This window comes from Macrobrachium nipponense, chromosome 46 (genome assembly GCF_015104395.2).
Source record: "Macrobrachium nipponense isolate FS-2020 chromosome 46, ASM1510439v2, whole genome shotgun sequence".
NCBI lineage: Eukaryota > Metazoa > Arthropoda > Malacostraca > Decapoda > Palaemonidae > Macrobrachium > Macrobrachium nipponense.
In genome coordinates this window covers 38,534,460-38,557,219 of record NC_061106.1, presented here as the reverse complement: position 1 = coordinate 38,557,219, position 22,760 = coordinate 38,534,460, and the positions used below count along the sequence as shown (strand labels likewise).

The 22,760-nt window shown below is 38.5% G+C and overlaps 2 protein-coding genes across 2 annotated transcripts in view; one reads left to right on the top strand and one right to left on the bottom strand.

Moving 5' to 3' along the window:
- The window catches only part of LOC135214922 (ATP-binding cassette sub-family G member 1-like), a 354,258-nt gene that overhangs the window by 20,361 nt on the left and 311,137 nt on the right, over positions 1-22,760 (top strand). The gene's annotated exons all lie outside the window — the stretch shown is intronic.
- The window catches only part of LOC135214698 (uncharacterized N-acetyltransferase DDB_G0290199-like), a 153,466-nt gene continuing 153,421 nt past the window's right edge, over positions 22,716-22,760 (bottom strand). The window contains exon 3 of the mRNA XM_064249031.1: positions 22,716-22,760. This exon is cut by the window's right edge and continues 123 nt beyond it. Within this exon, the coding sequence (XP_064105101.1) occupies positions 22,716-22,760 (45 nt within the window).

Here is a 22,760-nt window from a genome sequence, read left to right as displayed (position 1 = left end):
ATGTTGATACTAACCAACTTCCCTTGATCTGAGAAGGCAAGAACTAGGATTAAGGTACATGGCTAGAATTAAAAGTGCTCCCAAAATCCCTCCTTTCAGTGCTGAGGAAGCAGACTCACGGGTCGTTTCTGGCATAAGAGCCCTCTAGACCATTCCAAGTTAGACTAAATGAAGATGTTAGGGGTAATAATCTTAAATCCCAGAAAGTCATGGAAGTAAAACATCCCTGTATATCCTCCATGGCTTATTCCAGAAGCATCCCGTGTGCAAAAAAGCTTTTAACAAAAAAGACTGTCCTGAGGAAGAGATTAGGGGAAAATTCTTGGAGCACGAAACTGTTCATACTAATGTGACAAAAATATATACGGATGGATCAAAGTCAGGTAGTGGTGTTGGCTGTGCAGTTATCCTTGGTGATCAGCGTATACAGCTAAACTACCTGACTTTGCATCCATATTCACAGCAGAATTAACAGCCATAGTCTCTGCCTTGGATATAGTTGTTCAAAGTAGCGACACTTAATTTTGTCATTTACTCGGATTCGAAAAGCACTTTATAAGCTATTAAAAAATTCAATAGCTTCCATCCGTTAATTCAAAAGTTCAGGAATCGCTCCTCCATTTGTATTATTTGCATAAATCTGTCTCTTTCTGTTGGGTCCTTCACATGTGGGGATTTGCGGAAACGAGATGGCAGATAGGGAAGCGAAAGCTGCTAGTGTCTCATCAGAAAAACAGCCTTTAGTAAAGTGCCTCATACAGATCTAAAAGGTCCTTTTAGGTCTTATATTTTAAGCAAATGGCAAGATGGACTTCTCATCTTGCCAATAATAGAAAGTACAGAAAAATTAGAAATAATATATTGCCGTGGCCTTCGTCTTTCCAGTCTGATAGGCAAACAACAGAAATAGTTTTAAGCAGACTGAGGATGTGGGCACACTTATTTGTACCCATCAGTTTATTTTAGAAGGGGGCAGCCTCCCAGAGTGTGCTTGCGGTGGCGAGATGCTAACAGTGGAGCACATTCTGGTTGCTTGCCCCAGATATTTTACCAGAAGAGAGAGATAGTCTTAGGGGTAAATCCCTTTGTGATATTTTGGGGAGATGAAGCAGATATTTCTGCTCTCATCTCCTTTTTAAAGTCTATAAATATTTTTAATAACATTTAATTATTTTTTAGCTATCACATCATAGATATATATATTTATAAAGCATTTTCTTCATTTATTTCTTCATTAATTCATTCATTTCTCATATGGTATTTCTATATGAACCATTTTCTTCATAAACTTATTAACTCATTCATAATGTAATTTATTTAATCTCCATTACGGCGCTGAATGGCTCCTTTGGCCCCAGTGTCTGGGCTTTTGCCCTAAAACTCATACATCCATCCATCCATCCAATGCTTAAATAATGAAATTATCCAGCTCATCAGTTGATGTTGTAAAGTTTTTGTTCGCTCAATAAATACAGATACATGTCGAATTCAGATACATGTCGAATTCAGTACATTTATAGAGGTAGGTAGAAAAAAAGTCATTACCACCATCGTGACCAAGTCTTTAATCGCTTACTGCAGTTTAGGCTCATTATGTACTATAATATATATATATATTATATATATATATATTATTATATATATATATATATATATATATATATATATATATATATATAGATTATATATATATATATATATATATATATATATATATATATATATATATATATATATATATATATATATATATAATATATTATATAATATATATATATATATATATATATATATATATATATATATACTGAGGATTTTTTCTTACAAGAATAACAAGATACTTATGTAGTTGTTAATAACCACAAAGCCCTCTTAACTTCTCGATCCCTTCAAACTTTTTTTTTCTTATTAAGGACCTTCATTATTTTTCCCATTTGAATCTTCAGCCTTTGTAGTGTCAAGCTTATCCAAAAAATGGGAAAATATAAATCTTTTAAAAACTGCTTTGTAATAGCACAACATAAGTTTTATGTATGTATGTATGTATATAGCATTGATTAAGATAGTGAAATATAAGGCTCAAACATCAGACGTAGCACTGAAAACGTTAGGCCCAGTTCATAATGAAGGGCTTAGACTATGTTCAGGAGCCTCTCTCTCTCTCTCGTCTCTCTCTACTCTCTCTCTCTCTCTCTCTCTCTCTCTCTCTCTCTCTCTCTCTCTCTCTCTCTCGTCTGGAAATCGAAAAATATCTAGAAGTGTTCGTGAACTGTCAGTGATAAGATTAGTGTGAAAATAGTAGGATAAAGCATCTACTAAGTTAGTTTATCAAGTGAAATACTGTAAATCAGATCAAGATGGCAGTAAGTTCCAACTGTGGAAAAAAAGGGCGAAATTCAGCGTGTCTAGCAGATTCGCAATATGATGAGGTAGCAGGAAGGGAGCTGGCTTTTCTCATCTATGAGATCAACAACAGCTCTAATCAAAAAGATACAAAAGCATTCATAGACATATTAGAAGGATATGATCCTTCAAACTGGAACAAATCAACAGAAAACATCTTGAAAATAATTGAAGAAGTTCCAAATAAAATCCAAGTGGTCAAGAGACTCATAAAGAAAATTTACATCAATCATCATATTCTGACAAAGAAAATTAATAAGGTGAACGTTGTGAATATCCTAATTGATGCAATAGGAAAAAGAATGCCAAAAGCATGCAAACTGTGTAAGGTGTGGTATAGCATAGTTAATCCACAAAACCTGATCAGAAAATGTTCTGCATGCAACATTCCAACGCATCCTTAATGTGCTGAAGTAATGCAAGATATGAGTAAGGATACCAGAATATTTTGCTCAACATGTCTATCATGGATAGAGAATGTTATAAAATCAAGACTTAATGTACAAATAGTTGAGGATGAAGAAGAAGAGGAAGAAGAAGAGGAAAACAGAGTAGAAGAAATGACAGAAAATAATAAGGAAAACAAAGAACAAGACAAGAGTATGGATGCAGAGATACTCATTGATACTACATATGAGGCAATCAAGCAGCATACATACGAAGAAATAAATTACGACATGACAACACAAAATAAAATGCCGAAGAGGCTCTACCCAGGTCTGCACACTGATGGGAAAGAGGAAAAAATAGACAAGAAAGACAAAGTCTGCACCCTTTTGAAAAGAGGGAATTGTCGATTCGGAGAAAGATGTTACTACAAACATCCCAAGGTATGTCAAAACTATGAAATCTATGTTAAATGTGCATACCTAGATGGCTATGAGGATGATTGCAGAGATCTACAATATGCAAAAACCTAAAAGAAGGAAAAGGATGTAAGTTCGACAAAAAATGTAAATAGTATATGCACCCTGTAGCCATGAATCAAAATCAATTAAATAATCAATCAAATAATAAAATCCAAAATAAGAAAAGAAACAAACAAATAAAGAGAGGAACAAAGTATATGAGGTGAAGGAAAAAAGCAAGCCATTACCGCGATATGGAGTGTCAGCAAAGAATTTCCAAGCATCAGCTCCAAGATACAACCCAAGATACAGCTCAAGAGATAAATACTGTATGTACGATGCTAGAGGATATTGCAGATACAGAGAAAAAGCAGATTCAGACACAAGATGAATAATTATGATGAAGGAAGATCAAATATTATGGAAAAGTTGGATTTTTTAATGTCAGAATTTCTGGAAATGAAGAAAAGAACAACATACCAGAACAGGGAAGAGACGTGGGAAAATCCTTATTATTACCCATATTAAATGAAGGAGAAAATATGCAAACCATCATAGTGATGAATGCGCAGGTTTTTAGTTATGAGTAACTCAAAAAGAAAAATAGAGTACTTTAGAAGAACTAACCCAAATTGAAAAGAAAATAGATATAATGAATATAAGTGAAACCTGGTATTCCCAAGAGACTGGGAATGGCGATCAAATAAAAGGGTTCCAAACTTATAGATCAGATAGAAAAAATAGGAATCAAGGGGGAACCACGGTATATGGGAAAGACAAAAAACAAGGAAAAATATATGAGAAATATAGTAACTCAGAATGTGAACTCAATAGCGGTTAGGTAGAATTTGAATCTGAAAAATTAATGAACATAGTAATATATAGACCCCCTAATACTAAAGAGTTTGACACAATAATAGAAAAATTGGATGATATATGTAGAAATCACAAGTACTGGACTATTCTCCTATCCGGAGACTTTAACTTTCCTTTTGCAGACTGGAAAGAACGAATAGGAGATTGTGGTTGTATTTATACATATAAAAAAAAGAGTAGTAATAATAATAATAATAATATGCTTTATTTCAGCTCAGGGCCATATACATTGAATATACAAAATACAGACAGTAACATACACAATCTAGATACATGAGACATGATAAAAAAGAAAAAGAAAATGAATAATCGGCACTTATCCACAAAATAGCTGAGGTACCATAAAAGCTAGTAATCATAATACTGGTAATAACAGTAATAATATTGGTGAGAAAAAAAAGTATGCATCGAGAGTAATAACAGTTAGTGCAGAAATTATATAACTTAAATTTCAACTAGAGACCTTAGGTGGTTACAGTAGTCAGCTCCAGAGGGCCAAATACAAAAATTGAATGTAAAAAAAAAAACTTTAACTTGATAGTAATCACAGTAATAAAAAAAATTTAATATAACAGCAATAAATGTAATAATGGCAAAAACTGCAGATGACATCTTGCCAATACAGAGATTAAGTCCTTTAGGGGACAAAGGCCTCATTTTTCCCACAATTTAGATCTTCTTCTTGGTTCACTCCTTAGGATACTTTGTATGAGCGAGCTGCTGCTGTTTCTCACTCGGGTTACCAGACTGGACATTATTCGCCTAACAATGATTTTTAAATTGTCCAGGCGGTTTTCTATGAACATCTGTGTGGCGGAGTGGTAGCGGGGAGTGTTTGTGAGGCGTCTCATGGTCTCTCGGGTATAGTTCGTCCAGAGGGAACACCCATAGATACTGTAGCAGTACGAGCTGAAAAACAGCAGTTTCACGTCTCGGTGACAGAAGGCAAACCTCCTTGCAATCATGTTGCCCACTGCACATAGTTTACGACGCCTCTGTTCATTGTCTGCCGTATCTTTTAGGTCGTCGGTGATAATGTGACCCAAATACGGAAATTCGTGCACAAATTCCAGCCGATGGTTTCCGAGGAAAATTTGAGGTTCTGCAATATGCTTAAGCGATCTTGGGAGCAGCGACATGCACTGGGTCTTGGTTTCGTTGTAGATTATATCAAATTCCTCTGCATATTGGCGGCAAGTGTCAATGAGTCGTTGGAGACCTTGCACTGATGGGGAAATCAGAACCATATCGTCGGCATAACAGAGGTTGTTTATAGTTGTTTCATTGACGGTGCATCCGATTGGGAGTGAGTTCAGTTTGACATTCAAGGCATCTGTGTACGTATTAAACAGGTATGGAGAGAGAATGCCCCCTTGCCGAAGCCCGTTTAGGGAGCCGAAGGTGTAAGATAATACATTACCTCATTTGACATAGAATTGCTGTGTGGAGAACCAGCAATGCAAAATGCCAATTAGATACAGGGGTGTGCCCCTTTTATGCAGCTTCAGGAAGAGCTTCAGGTAGTTTACTCTGTCAAATGCTTTTCTCACATCTACAAAACAAAGGAAAACAGGAGAGGCTGATGATATGTAGTAATTCAGCAATTCTTCAGTATGTAGATGCAGGTGTCGGTTGAGTGGTTTAAACCCAAACTGGTTGTCAGTGGTGTGTAGAAAGGGGAGAAGTCTCACTAGAAGAACAGACTCAAGTATCTTCGATGCGATCGTTGTGATTGCAATTGGCCGGTAGTTGCCAGGGTCAGCTGCATCCTTTAGCTTATTTTTGATTAATGGTATCAAATGGACTAAGAGTAGGGAGTCTGGAAGAAACTGATGAATTATGCACACATTGAATAAGGCAGCTAGCAAAATGTAAATTAACGGGTGGCAGAATTTGAAGGCCTCTGCAGGAAGACCATCACAGCCGGGCGATTTATTATTAGGTAGGCTGTTTATGGCATCGCTGATGTTACCTGGCGTAATACAGTCTGCAAAATGAAATTGAATGTTGTCAGTAAGGAGGTTATCCACATCCCTTCGGGAATCTTGATCATTTATGCAATTCAGGATATTGCTGAAGTGATCACCCCACATACTTGCGATAGCTTCATCTCCGACTGCTTCCCCTACTCTCTGTGATAGCTTTTTAGTTTTGGGATTTAAGGACTGGATATCTTTCCAAAGACGAGGATAATCACTAGATTCTAAGTTTCTAGACATTGCATTGGCTCTTAGTTGTTTTTCATTTAACCTGCAGTGCTTAAGAGCAAGTTTGAACTGCGCTCTCGCCTGTCTCATTAGTAATGCAGTGTGCCCTTCCCTGGGGCTACCATTTTGCCTCCACAGTAAAAACATTTCTCGTGAGTATGTATACAGATCTTTAACCAAGTCATTCCATCCAGGTATATTACGAGAATTACCTTGACGAAATCTGTAGGCAGTCCTGCCCGAAGCAAGCATAGCGGAGATTATGTTCGAATAGAATTCATTCAGGTCCCTCCTGTGGTGGTCATTTCTACAATTTGTGTTAGTACAAGGTAAGGTGTCTGCCGGTTGAACTATTGACGGCAACCTGGTTTCCGTGGTCGCCCTAAAGTATCTGGCTTTCTGTTGGTTTTTGAAATCCCAGTTTACTGCTGGTGGGCGAACAGTTAGGGGGTTCACAGTAAGGAGGGATGGGGTACTGAATGACACCTGTAATGGGATGTAATCATAGCCCGTTGCAAGATCATAGCGAATATTGCAGGTCATAATAGAATCATGAAGTTGTGGAGATGTGATGCAGTGGTCCAGCCAGGAGGTTGTAATAGAGTCCGCTCTATTATGTACATATGAATAGGAGGAGGGAGGGAGGAGCATTACATCGCTAATTTGGAGAGCATGATTTTGACATAAGCGAGTAAGTTCATTATAAAATTGTTTTGTGGGGTGAGAATAAAGGTCCCCGATTATACAAATATGATCAGCAGGAGAATCATGAATAATGCTGTGTAACTCCCCTAGGATCATGCAGTAATGATCAAAATTGTTGTTATTTTCCCATGGCATATAATTAGGATTTTAGAGTTCCCTACTGTCACTTGAAGCCCCAGCAATCTGTCACTCCTGTAGGTCATCACCTTTATCATATTGTCTAACGATTTGTGCCACAGGAAAGAAAGGCCCCCTTTCGGGCGACCGGCTATGATTTGATGTGTAACTTGCATCGATGAAGTCGAGAAGGTTCTGAAGTCTTCATGAATTGAATCGCAGATGGCAAGGTCATGTGGCCAGATGAGTGTTTCTTGCAATGCAATGATGCCTTTGAAGTTTTTGCAGAACATGTTTAGGAGAGGAATGTTCCGCTTGAGGCCAAAAATATTCCAAGAGATTATGTTTAATGTATCCATGGCTACTCACGAAGATGGAAGATGAATGCGCTGATCATTTGGGTGGATGGGGGGTTAGCCAGGGGGAGTGGGCAGTCACTCGCTGTGGGGGGTTGACTGGCACTTGCGGTGGAAACGACCCTGGTTGGAGTGTCAGTAAGTTCCCCTGGGGGTGGTTGATCCCGGAATAATTTATATCTTGAAACTAATATATTAGGACCGAAATTCTCGCCTTTAAGAACGTCGAGGTGTTGAAATAGGCAGGTAATCCTGTAAGCCACTTTATGTTTAATCCTGCATGGGAGTTCGTGAGAGATGAGTGGGTCAGAGCCAGTGAGAAACTTGACTCTCTCAACTATGGCGTCTAGCGTCACCGATGAGCGCAGATTGTGAATTACTACGTGACATCTCTTCTCAGGTGTCGGGCGAGGTGAAACACGAATGTTGGGCTCTGGTCCAGCGGCCAAACGAGAGGTTCTTCTCTTCTTTCTGCTTGTTTGTATCTGCCATCCGCCAGACCCCTCATGATCACTTTCATCTGCATCTACGATGGGAGGTTGGGGGGGAGAGATAGGGTGGGGAGGATTACGAGGGCTAGTAATCGTCACCGGAGATATATCTTCCACCGGAGCCACTGGGGAGGGAGAAGAGGTTGGGAGACCAACAGTCCCCTCGGAACGGTCTACAGGAGATGGGGGCACTTCCGTGTTGCTGAGAGGCGAGGAAAAACTGGATGCCACATTCATAGGAGTCTGGTGGCTATCTGTGCGATTGTCTATCGATCCCTGCACTCCTTTGATCGCATCCCAGATCCGTGTGAGGTTATTTGTTTCCACCGTTTTAAGACTGTTTAGGGTTTCCTGTAGTCCTTTGGTCACGTCCCAGATTCTTGATAATTTATCATTTGTCCCCTCAATTTTTTCAGTTTTTTCCAATTATTTCTGAGAGAGATTTTGCTGTTTGGAAGGCAGTTTCTGCCATGTGGTACACAGCAGGTAGGCTTAGGTCAGCAGGTCCCTGTGGAGGCAGATTGTAAGGGTCATCGGCATAGATTTCCACCGACCAGGTCCTTAGCCACTTAGTGATATACAATATTTTCTTGTGAGAGGATAAGTTCTTCGCCGATCGCTCCTTGAGAATGCTCTCTGGTATCAGATCTGCATTTCGTATATGCAACGTTGATTTCCTCATCGGAGAAGGCATCACTGACAGATTGTGTAGCGGACTCGACGTTGGAACGGTTCGATTGGTATTGTATATAGTAAAGACAATTGTTCGCGAGTATGGAACTTGTGTGAGGGGTACAGATACCGGTAGGTGCCAGGGTCACTTGCGCAACGGTTGGAGGTAGGTCGGGTGACATTTTTGTGTTAAGGGAGGGGTCAAGCACTAACACATACACTGGATTCTTTTACCCACTTCCCTGGACCAATAGGCCTCGAGTAGCTGTGATTTGAAAGATTTCTAAGGCACTGATTGGAGCAGAAAGAATATTAGTATATCTGCAGTTGCACAACCTTCTCCGGCTTACACGCCGGGTATGACGTGGAGACACTATTAACACATTGTTTACTATAGGAGGTATAATCACTAAGGGCGAAAAACCCTTCTTTTCTGTGAAGAAACGCGAGAGAGACCTCCAACACGTCCGCCCCCTTTTCGCAGAAGATAAGAGGCAATTCGAAAAGCTATTAGATATGCTACTAGAATACAACATTCAACAAATAAATCCCCTACCAACAAGAAAGGAAAATACTTTAGACCTAGTATTTGTGAACGAGGTGAATTATGTTAAAGAAGTAATAGTTTATAATGAGAGTATTTCAGACCATAATGTCATAGAATTAACAGTCCATTCCAAAGAAAGTGAAAACAGAGATAAGGGGGGCGTCCGCCTATATAGAAATAATGCTCCGATTTTTATGAAATTATTATATGTTATACATATATATAAGGTGATGTTCCAAAAAAAAATTTCAGTGATTGAATGATTATTTTGGTTTTTATTGAGAAAATAAGAAAAAATAAAAAAAATTAAAAATGTAACTCTTCCTTCATTTTTAGAGCTATTGCAATGTGGCTTTATACACAGAAAGTATATCATAGTAGAAAAAAAATGTTGGGAACAGTTTTTCCATTTTTTGCTTTTTTTGGATGGGGGGCAAGGGGGAATTTTCCCCTAAAAATTTTGTTGATTTGGTTGTCATGAGTTCCTCGTCAACCTAAGAAAAAATCTAGCCCCAACAAAATATTCACCTTTCTTTCCTCTTTCCCATGGTATATTTAACTTTAAAATTGGCCTATAAATAAAAAAATAGTTAGCGTTTGAAGTGCAAAAAAGTTAAAACAGAAAAATGGCCGTAAAGGTCAAGAAGTTTTTTTTTTTTGGCACTCGTGGAAAAAAACTGATCTATGAGAAAAACCATGATACAAACAAATGTTAAATACTCACTAGCGCTGAGTTCAGAATGCCTTTCCTTCTTTCTAATAGTTCTTAGTGTTTTTTTTGCTTGGTTTCCGGCACCAAGTCCCCCCCCTAAAAAGGGGTATTATTTGCTCGAGGCGAGGCTATGATCAAGTACCACCTGACTCTTTGTTGCTTGGTTTGAAACCAAGCAAGTAATCATTTGTCATCATATACTCCCGTTTCATCGTCCTTTATTACTTTCATTAACTGAGAGCGTAACTGTGAAGGTGAAAAAACCTCAGATGATTGCGCACCAGACGACGTAGAGGCAATGAGGGCGGGGCTCTCTTGAGCCAAAAAAGAGCCTCGTGTTGTTGTTGGTGGTGCTGGTGGTGATGATGATGGTGGACAGCGCTGGATACATCAGCCAACAATGGTGGTGGCAATGCGACGCTGCCACATCAACAAAAAAAACAGTCCACCTTCCACCCTATGCCCCTTTTTAGCAAAATTTGCTAAACGGGCCATAGTTGCACGATTCCGTTTCGACATATTGTCTCACTTTCACTCTAGTATACGCACAAAAGTATATAAATTGTATTTAGAGTTACTTGATGTAAGAAAACAAGAAAAAAACACGGTAAATAGCGAAAAAATGCTCGGAGTAAAGAGCAGCATACCTCCCCTTATGCAACTCTGGGACACACTGACTCCGGCTCCCTGCTGGGCATGCTACGGTGCTACCCGCTCAGAGCACCATTCACCAACCAACGAATCAGCCATTGTTGGTGCCAGATGTAAGAGATTAGGCGAAATAAAAATCAAAATAATTAATAAATTGGGCAGATAAAGGACAAAATGACAATAGTCATTAGGAGCCAAACGTCAGCCCTACGTCACAGTGTGAAGGGGGCGGGGCCAAAACCCCATTAATTTTAATATTTCGAAAAAATGCTTTTGCCACGTGATAACAGAGGTGTTGCTCATGTCTTACAGCCATTTAACCAGATTTTGAAAATTTCAAAAATATTCATCAAAAATCAAAGAGGAAGCCCCCCAAGCAAGAAATGAAAAAGTGGGAAGGATATGGAAAATACAACCTCAGTAAAAATATAAAATGGTCAGAAACAAATGAAGAATTAAACAAAGATTGGGATAACATTTTCGTAAGTGATGATATAAAGGTAATACAGAGATATATTAAAATATTAGAGAAAATAGTGGATAAATATATACCAAGAAAAAGTAAACATCAGTCATGCATACCAAGAGACAGAAGGATCTTGTTTTCAGAAAATCAGAAAAAGGGAAAGTGGAAAAAAGGTCTTGCAAAAGAAAAAAATGCATGGAAAGTGATCAAACTAAAAAGTAAGATAGAAAATGCAGAACAAAAGATTATACAATCAAAAGAAAATAAAAAACGGGACCTGGAAGAAAAAACCCTAGTAAATATCAAGCAAAACCCCAAACTATTGTACTCGTATGCAAAAAAGATGAATAAAAGAAGAATAGAAATAGGCCCTCTAAGAATTGAAGGGAGATTAACGAATGAAAAAAAGGAAATATGCAACATATTGGCAGAACGATATAAGAGAGAATTCACCCCTAGAATTGATAATGAAGATAATGATATAGAAGTAAGGGATGAAAATAGTGAATATTTAGCAGACATAGGTATTAATGAAGCTGGTATTGTGCAGGCTATTAATGAAATTAAAAATGGAGCTGCAGTAGGGCCTGATGGTGTCCCTGCTATTTTGTTTGAGAAAGTAGTTCATTCTATCGCAAAGCCACTTGCAATATTATTAAGACAAAGTGCAGATACAGGCAAGATTTATGATGAGCACAAATTAGCATGTATTACCCCTACTTTCAAAAGTGGATCAAGACTAGAGGCAAGTAATTATAGGCCTGTGAGTCTAACATCACATATTATGAAAGTGTATGAAAGGGTAATGAAGAAAAATATTATGAAACATTTAATAAAAATAATTTGTTTAATATAGGACAACATGGTTTCATACCCGGAAAAAGTACACAAACCCAACTGTTAGTCCACCGTGAGAACATATACAAAAATATGAAAAGCGGAAATGAAATAGATGTCGTTTATCTAGACTTTGCAAAATCTTCTGACAAGGTAGATCATAATATATTAGCGAAAAAAATTAGAAAACATAATATAGTGGATAAAGTAGGAAGATGGTTAAAAGAATTTTTACACAACAGAAAACAGATAGTTATTGCAAACGATGAGAAATCGGATGAAGCTAAGGTAATATCCGGTGTGCCACAAGGTACGGTGTTAGCTGCATTACTGTTTGTTATTATGATTGCAGACATAGACAGTAATGTTAAGGACTCGGTAGTGAGTAGTTTCGCTGATGACACAAGAATAAGTAGAGAAATTACTTGTGATGAAGATAGGAACGCGCTACAATGAGACCTTAACAAAGTATATGACTGGACAGGTAAATAGGATGGTATTTAACTCTGATAAATTTGAATCAATAAATTATGGAGACAGAGAAGGAAAGCTATATGCATATAGGGGACCTAATAATGAGACAATCACAAATAACGAAGCAGTTAAAGACTTTGGCGTGATGTTGAATAGGAACATGTTGTGCAATGATCAAATAGCAATTCTACTGGCAAAATGTAAAGCAAAAATGGAAATGTTGTTATGGCACTTCAAAACAAGAAAAGCTGAACACATGATTAGCCTATGCTTTATAAAACATATGTTCATAGTCCACTTGAATATTGCAGTATGATATGGTACCCACACTATCAAAAGGATATTGCACAAATAGAGAGTGTACAAAGGTCCTTTACAGCTAGAATAGAAGAAGTTAAGGATCTTGACTATTGGGAAAGACTACAATCCTTAAAATTATGTAGTCTAGAAAGGAGAAGAGAACGCTACATGATAATTCAGGCATGGAAACAGATAGAAGGAATAGCCGAAAACATCATGGAGCTAAAAATATCAGAAAGAGCAAGCAGAGGTAGATTAATAGTGCCCAAAACTATACCAGGAAAAATAAGGAAAGCACACAGGACATTAATCCACTACGCACCAGCATCGATAATGCAGCGTCTATTCAATGCGTTGCCAGCTCATCTGAGGAATATATCAGGAGTGAGCGTAGATGTGTTTAAGAATAAGCTCGACAAATATCTAAGCTGCATCCCAGACCATCCAAGATTGGAAGATGCAAAATATACCGGAAGATGTACTAGCAACTCTCGGTAGACATTAGAGGTGCCTCACACTGAGGGACCTGGGGCAACCCGAACAAGATTTAAGGTCTGTAAGGTAAGGTCTCTCTCTCTCTCTCTCTCTCTCTCTCTCTCTCTCTCTCTCTAGAGAGCTAGTAATAATAATGAAGAGTGCTCTCAGAATTTGTACAAGCGATTCCCCAACAAGAAAATTATTTGAATTAAGAGGTTCTATATTTAAACACAAATCATCCACCACCTTTCCCAATTAGTGCTAGAAGATTGAGTCACTGAATATGAATATACCTTTTGCTGTGTTTTTATTTAGTATTTTGATTCAGAGCATAAATCCACTAAATGTTGTGCCTTCATCGGAATTTCTCCAACTGACTGATTGATTCTAGCTTCATCTCTTGACTTGACTTTCAGTTTGTTGATGCTTGGTCATATTCCTTTAGAGCTCGTCACTGATTTTATTCTCCCCAGAAGGTTAGTAGGTTACAATTGTTTTCTATTAGTTCCACCGCCATGTCTGACAAAGGTCCTTCTTTCCTTTGTGACGTAGGATTACAAATTCTCGTAACCCTGTTTATTACGTTCGGTGGTTAGTTTACCATACGCAGGCGATCCACTTTCCTGTCATTTCAACATTTCCTTGATATTATCAAAAGTTTCGTCGGTGCATGACTGCTCCAGTAATCTTTTTATTTGCTTGTTTATATTTACTAAAATCTGCCGCATTTCTTATTTAAAGGATTATAATGATTTCATTTGTTCAGATATTTATAGTATTTAAACGAAGCACTTATACGTTACTTAATGTGGACCTTTTTTTCATTATCCTTATTAGACATTGTACAATGCTAGAATATCTGTGGATCTGCAAGTTTTTATTTGGAGAGTTCAATGCCTTAGTGTGCCCGTATATATATATATATATATATATATATATATATTATATATATATATATATATATATATGATATATATATATAATCAGCCCATCGCTTTCTGCAAATGGTGTGGATGGCGCAGTGCATAGTCCAATATTATAAGTTTTGTTATTCTTTGAAACAATCAACATTGTACATGTTTTCCACCAAGTTTATCCTTCCGTCCTCCACCCTCGCGCCCTGGGAATTAATAAGCTGTTGTTCCGACCGAGTGCAACAGCACTATCAGCAGTTGCTTTGTAGGTTCCTTATGGCACAGTATTATCTCGGTCTCACTCGTAGTAGTAGAAGCTAGAATTAGCCAGCCTTGTGCTGGAACGGGCTCTTGTTCTTAAGCATCACGTGAAAGTCTTAGTACACTTGCACTCATTGAGGTACCGTAGTGCGTTGGCTCGCCTTCCCCCCCCCCCCTCCCCCCTCCACCCCCCCTCCCCAGCTCTGTTCTGTAACTCGTTCCTCAGCAGGTTCCCATGGCTACCCCACTACCCCACCCCTTCTCATACGTCACCCACCCTCCTCACCCAGCATCACCCCTCAGGTCTCGTGTCTCCTTGCAAGCACCACGTGATTGAGACCAGTCCTTTGTCGCCAAATAAAGTTTTTGTCTTCATTGTGTCCGATGGAAGGTCAACGCTTCTTTACTTGCTGCTGGATTTTGGCCAACAATAGCATGACACCGTTACGTGGTAAATAGCCTATTTGCGCTTTTATTTGTCTGCCCTATTCTATTATAAAGGTCTTTTGTTATATTCACTATTATTCATTCTGGCAATGTCGAACTTTCGCTTATTGTGGTGTGGAATTCGAGAAAAGATTATATTTGAGAAGTACTACTCAGTTTCATTGTGTATTTGTAGTGGAGAAGAGGTCGTCCTCGTATAGAAATTAAAGATAACTCATTTTAGATCTAATGTAGACACAGTATTAGAAAGTTTTATTATCGAGGCTTTTTTTTTCAAGAAACATATGAGAAACCGATGCTGACTTTTATTTGTAAAGGTTATTTTTTTCCGCAGCTCTTCGAAAATTTATTCTTCCTAACTATAGTGAAAGGTATAGCGCATTCATCTTCACAATTAGCCACATAAAAGTAAACCAGGGCAATACTATACTTCTCTCACTTCTCTCAGAATAAATGTTATGTAGATATAAATGTGTTTCTTCAGGTGTTCGTATGACAAAGACAGGTTGGTGGGGGTGTTGTGGGGTGGGAAATGACCCCTTTCAGTTGCAGCAACTCTTTATCTCCCCTCCCCTCCAAATAAACACACACACACAGAAATAATTTAAATCTTTGAAATAAACGTGCTGCGCTGAAAATTGAGTAAGGGCCTTTGCGACCTAACATGGCATTTTACAGTTAAATATTGATAAGTAAGACGGTATTGGGCGGCCGCGAAACGCAGCGTCCGAACCACTGAACAATTCATGGGCCAAAACGAGAATACCACCTCCTCTTGCTCTGCCCTCGCACCTTCGAGATGATGAGGTCACCTTTAACCTCAATGAAGGAGCTCCTAGGTCATACCTATGTCCGTTCGTATTTGAGGGTCTTGGCAGCGTCCCTTCGGCCCCTAGCTGCAACACCTCTAGCATTCCTTTTACTGTACCTCCGTTCATGTTCTCATTCTTACATCTGACTTTCCAACCACCTCTGACAATTGTTTCATAGTGCGTCTGCGAGGTTTTCCTCCTGGTACACCTTTCTAACCTCTGAATGACTTCATAGGTCCCAACCCTTGGCCTTTGGCCTAAGTTTTATATTCTGTTCCCTACTATAGCCGTTCGCAGGAACTTTAGAAATGGAAAATGAAAAGTCCAGTAAAGTCGTTAACAATTTAATGACAAGACAGCTTGTCCAGAAAGTCTTCAAACTTTCTCTCGAACACTCGTCTTAGAATGACACTTAAATGACTTGACGATACCACTGCGTCACATTTGCAGACTATGGCATAGGTCCGGTCCGATGGCTTTATTGTCAAGAGATTTTTGAGAACTGGACCTAGACAGAATTACAGATTCGGACAGATAGATGGTTAAGAGGCCAGAGAGAATCATTGAAGTGCAAAATGCGGGGAAAAATGCAGCTGCTGTTTAATTAATGACTGTAAGGAACCATGAATACTTCGTAAACTGATGTGTGAAATACCTGTGCAGACTAAAGGCGGTATATATACTCTTTACGGAGTTGAGCACGATTAAAAATAACGTGAATAGCAGATTTCACATGGCCCTGATCCTTTTTGTTATTATTTTTTTTTCAGGCTCCATCGTATAACATCCATAGATAGTCTTCATCGTATAACATCCATAGTCAGTCTCCGTCATTGTATAACTTCCATAGTCAGTCTCCATCGTATGACATCCCTAGTCAGTCTTCATTGTATAACATCCATAGTCAGTCTTCATTGTATAACATCCATAGTCAGTCTTCATCATATAATATCCATAGTCAGTCTTCATTGTATAACATCCATAGTCAGTCTTCATTGTATAACATCCATAGTCAGTCTCCTTCATTGTATAACATCCATAGTCAGTCTTCATTGTATAACATCCATAGTCAGTCTTCACCGTATAACATCCATAGTCAGTCTCCTTCATTATATAACATCCATAGTCAGTCTTCATTGTATAACATCCATAGTCAGTCTTCATCGTATAACATCCATAGTCAGTCTTCATTGTATATATGACATCCATAGTCAGTCTTCATTGTATATATGACATCCATAGTCAGTCTTCATTGTATAACATCCATAGTCAGTCTTCATTGTATATATGACATCCATAGTCAGTCTTCATTGTATAACATCCATAGTCAGTCTTCCATTGTATAACATCCATAAGTCTTCAATCGTATAACTCCATAGTCAGTCTCCATTGTTATAAACATCCTAGTTCAGGTCTTTCATTGTTCACATCCCTAGTCCAAGTCTTCATTGTATACCATCCATTGTCAGTCTTCATTTATAACATCCATTGTTCATCTTCACCGTAATAACATCCATGTCAGTCTTCATCGTATAACATCCATAGTCAGTCTTCATCGTACAACATTCCATTAGTCAAGTCTTCATTGTATAACATCCATAGTTCAGTCTTCCATTTATACACATCCCTTGTCAATTCTTCTTGTATAACATCCTTATCATTCTTCCATTCGTATAACATCGCATAGTCAGTCTTTCATTGATATCTTGACATCTAGTCAGTCTTCATCGTTAACATCCTAGTCAGTCGTCCATCGGATAACATCCATTGTTCAGTCTTCCAGCGTATAACATCCAATGGTCAGGCCTTCCATTTATTATGACATGCTCCCTGTCAGTCTTCCATTCGGTATAACAATCCTAGTCGTCCTTCAATGTATATAATTACATCATAGTTCATTCTTCATTGTATAACATCCATAGTCCAAGTCCTTCATTGTAATAAACCATTCCATAGTTCAGTCTTCACTTGTATAACATCCATATCAGAGTCTTCATTTATAACACTCCATAGTCAGTCTCACTGTATAACCATTCCATAGTTCCAGTCTTCTCACATAACATCCATAGTGAATCTTCATCGTATAACATCCATAGTCAGTCTTCATCGCATAACATCCATAGTCAGTCTCCATCGTATAACATCCATAGTGAATCTTCATCGTATAACATCCATAGTCAGTCTTCATTGTATAACATCCATAGTCAGTCTTCATTGCATAACATCCATAGTCAGTCTCCATCGTATAACATCCATAGTGAATCTTCATCGTATAACATCCATAGTCAGTCTTTATTGTATAACATCCATAGTCAGTCTTCATCATATAACATCCATAGTCAGTCTTCATTGTATAACATCCATAGTGAATCTTCATCGTATAACATCCATAGTCAGTCTTCATCGTATAACATCTATTGTCAGTCTTCAGTATAACATTCATAGTCGTCTTCATCGGTATAACATCCATAGCGTCTCATTGAATAACATCCATAGTGAATCTTCGTATAACATCCATAGTCAGTCTTCATTCGTATAACACTATAGTCATCTCCATTGTATAACATCCATAGTCAGTCTTCATCGTATAACATCCACTAGTCAGTCTTCATTGTATAACATCCATAGTGAATCTTCATCGTATACAATCTATCCAGTCAGTCTTCATTCGTATAACATCATAAGTCAGTCTTCATCGTATAACATCCTATAGTCAGTCTTCATTGCTATAACATCCATAGTGAATCTTCATAGTATAACATCCATAGTCAGTCTTCATTCGTATAACATCCATAGTCAGTCTTCATTGTATAAACAACCATAGTCGTCCAGTCTTCATCGTATAACATCATAGTCAGTCTCATTGTATAACATCCATAGTAAATCTTCATCGTATAACATCCATGAGTCAGTCTCATCGTACATCTATAGTTCAGTCTCATTGTATATAACATTCCATAGTCAGTCTTCATTGTATAACATCCATAGTCAGTCTTCATTGTATAACATCCATAGTGAATCTTCATCGTATAACATCCATAGTCAGTCTTCATCGTATAACATCTATAGTCAGTCTTCATTGTATAACATCCATAGTCAGTCTTCATCGTATAACATCCATAGTCAGTCTTCATTGTATAACATCCATAGTGAATCTTCATCGTATAACATCCATAGTCAGTCTTCATCGTATATCATAGTCATCTCCAGTATAACATCCATATCGTCTCATTGTATAACATCCATAGTCAGTCTTCATGTATCCATAGTCAGTCTTCACGTTATAACATCCATAGTCAGTCTCATCCGTATAACATCATAGTCAGTCTCATCTTATAACATCCATAGTCAGTCTTCTTGTATAACATCCATGTGATCTTCATCGTATAACATCCATAGTCAGTCTCATCGTATAACATCTGAATAGTCAGCTTCATTGTATAACATCCGTATAGTCAGTCCTTCAATCGTATAACAATCCATATAGTCTTCATTGTAAAACATCCATAGTCAGTCTTTCATCCGTATAACATCTATATCAGTCTTCAATTGTATACATCCATAGTCAGTCTTCATCGTATAACATTAATAGTCAGTCTTCATCGTATAACATCCACAGTCAGTCTTCATTGTATAACATCCATAGTCAGTCTTCATTGTATAACATCCATAGTCAGTCTTCATTGTATAACATCCATAGTCAGTCTTCATTGTATAACATCAATAGTCAGTCTTCATCGTATAACATCCATAGTCAGTCTTCATTGTATAACATCCATAGTGAATCTTCATCGTATAACATCCATAGTCAGTCTTCATCGTATAACATCTATAGTCAGTCTTCATTGTATAACATCCATAGTCAGTCTTCATCGTATAACATCCATAGTCAGTCTCCATCGTATAACATCCATAGTCAGTCTTCATCGTATAACATCCATAGTCAGTCTTCATTGTATAACATCCATAGTCAGTCTCCATCGTATAACATCCATAGTCAGTCTCCATCGTATAACATCCATAGTCAGTCTCCATCGTATAACATCCATAGTCAGTCTCCATCGTATAACATCCATAGTCAGTCTCCATCGTATAACAGCAATGATATTGCCAGGCGGATACTTCTCACAAACGTCAATTAACTAATGGGATGAATTTTTCATCTAGTAGCACCTCGACCTAAAATTCCTCCCAAATTGAAGAAAGCGTTTTGTTTTCCCTTCGAAATTAAGAGGAAATAAGTAGATGAGAAATATTTCAATTATATTTCTTTAAGTATGGAAAATCGTGTAACTTGATCTTGAACGAATTTTCATTCGTTTGTGTAGTCCGTGTAATTGACTTGGAACACGGACATTCCCCCAAGAAGGAAGGGAGGGGGAAGGGGGTTGTCTCAAACAGTGAAAGTGGGAAGTAGGTCAGGGGTCTGTAGGGTATGGGATGTGGGGGCTAAGAAGAATTGTAGGAGTTATTCGTAAAATTGTTGAAGGATCCTTGCAACCTGTGCAACCCCGTTCAGATGCAGTTATCGTAAATTTTGCCGGCCACTGTTTCTGTCGTATCCATCATCGTCGAAGAACTGATTCCATTTCATGTACCGCTAACGATGCGACTTTGTTTCTATTCTTAATTTCGCACTTTTCTTCGTAGGTTTCGCAGCCGTTTTGTTCCCGTTTCGTTTGGTGAATTTTGAATCCTGTGTTTGAATTTGATTTTTCACTTGCGTAAATGTTTTACATAATTTATTTCTTATTTATTTCTTCGGTCCGCTCTTCATTAGCTTGGATGCGCTTGGTCTTGTTGACACTGTATATAGCATTTCGTCTCCAACACCAATGTCCAATCTCAAAATTATTCTAATTAAATCGTCCCCATACTTTCTTCCACTTTCTTCCCTGTTCTTTGTATTTGTTGTCTTCTTCTTGCGTTCTCTCCCGTAACAAGAATTTCCAGTTTTGCCTTTTCCGATCTGCATGAGCTTCTCTCTCCTATTCACCTTTTCCCCTTAGCACTCTTATTCCTTCCTTTCTCTACTATAGCCTTGTCTCTTCTTCTTCTTCTTCTACTCTGCTCCTTTTGCGTCTCACTTTCCTAACCCCTCTCCACCAGCACAGCCACCATTTCCCCCTCCCCGCCCCCTCCTCCCCCCCGCTCCAGCAGTCCTACATCCCCACCCAAACCCCTCCTCCAGCATCGGATCGATAGGCTGTGGTGCTCGTGCACCGAAGTGTGTGTATGTGTGTGTAGAGAGAGAGTGTGTGTGTGTGTGTGTGGTACATGCGTACATGCATGTTTTGTATGTGTATGTGGAATCAGAGGGATTATACGCTCAGGTTTTTTTTTTCTTTTCAATTATCAGTTAGCTTTAGCGTGCGTGTATTCAGGTATACAATTTTCAAGGGCGGACCTAAATATGCAACGATTGGCGTAAAAGCTGCATTAGATCAATCACGGGACGCCGTTGTGTGTTTTGAGATCGTAATTCAACTCTATTATCCTGCGGCAATTTGCCTTTTGCAGATAAAAACGTTTTGACGCCATAAGTGAAATACACAGCGTAGCTTTCAAATTGCGCGTCTGAAAAGCCACTTGGATGGCGTTTTTCTTCTTAAGTTCATTTCGTTGTTAAACGGCCATGATTCCGTTTGAAATTTACATTCAGTGCGTGTGTGTGTGTTTGTGTTTGTGTGTATATGTTTAGATAGATAGATAGATAATGTTTATGTGTGAGTATGCGCTCGAGATGGAGGGGTACACGGCAATAATGGTTTTTCTTCAAAAATATAACATGGCAAGACGTTCAACATCCCAGGCTTTTGTGACTATTTATACGTCAAATCGAGAGTATCACTGGTAGAGTATAAATGGTAATGACTCCTCATGACCTGATCTAGAACTGTAGAGGCCCAAGAAATTTAGCTTACATATGGACGTGCCAACAGGTCTTGCATAGTATGTTGGTGAAACAATGCAAGCTTTCGGTTTTAGGAATCATTCACATAAAAGTAGTATATGAATACTGATACCCATACATGCTTAGAGCAAGAACTGCAGAATTATCGTGATTTCTAGATTATTTTTAGATCCAAGAATTGTCAACTTTTGTGCTCTTTGGACTGAGTAGTAAATCTAGACAGTAGCAATCAAGAAGTTAAAAATTTGAATACAAATGATAACAAAGTAAGAAGACGCAGAAATAAGATGAGTAAGTAAGGAAAAGGCAAAGGTTACTAAAACATTCTGGGTATCAAGGGGCAGTGGGACTTTTCGACAGAGGAAGTAATGGAATTCTGTTGTAATACTTTCCTCAAATTCCATGGAATAATCTTGATGTAATCGTGCAGTATCTGTTAGATACTGAATCATTTTGAAAATAACAGTAATATTTATACAAACAGCAACGAACACAGACGTATTCCAGGAACAACCCATGAGAAAACCGTAAATCCCTTAATGCCGACGTGGTAGAAGTGGTAAATCTTGGTAAAATCCTTCACGCTGAGAGTATATTGAGGATTCCTGCAGCCTTGAACGCTCTGGGAAAAAGTACGCAAAGCCAATTTTTAATACAACCGTACAAGTTGCTGTGAACGACCAGTAGGTGGACATCTCAGAAATTGAAGCCACTTACAAGTAAACTAAACGCTTCAAAGTAAAATTGCAGCCAATGGAATATGACTGGACTATCTATCCTTCACCGCATCCCGTCCCCAAAGAGTATCTCCAGTTACAATCACTGCGCTGACCTCATTAGCAACACTTTTGTGTTGCACATAACGAGGTGCGGGAAAGTGTTGTGAATCTCCGCTTCCTATAGAATTCAGGCTCCAGTGGAAGAGGAGGGATGTGGATAGCCAAGGAAGAGGATCTTGTAGGGCCATTGAGTCTTTGAGAGAGCCAAGAAAAGGTGTTCCCGGTGTCCCTCTTGCACGCAGGACGTCCTCTTTAGACTTTACCCTTCTGCTACTTCCTCCTCCTCCTCCTCCTCCTCCTCCTCCTCCTCCCTCCTCCTTCCTCCTCCTCCTCCTCCTCCTCCTCCTCCTCTTCTTCCTCTTCTTCTTCTTCTTCTTCTTCTTCTTCTTCTTCTTCTTCCTCGCTTCTCATCTTCTTCCACCTCTTCCTCTCCGCAAATAACCTGTGATCTAGACGGTTTTTGAAACCCTTCCAGCTGGTGTAGTGTACAACTG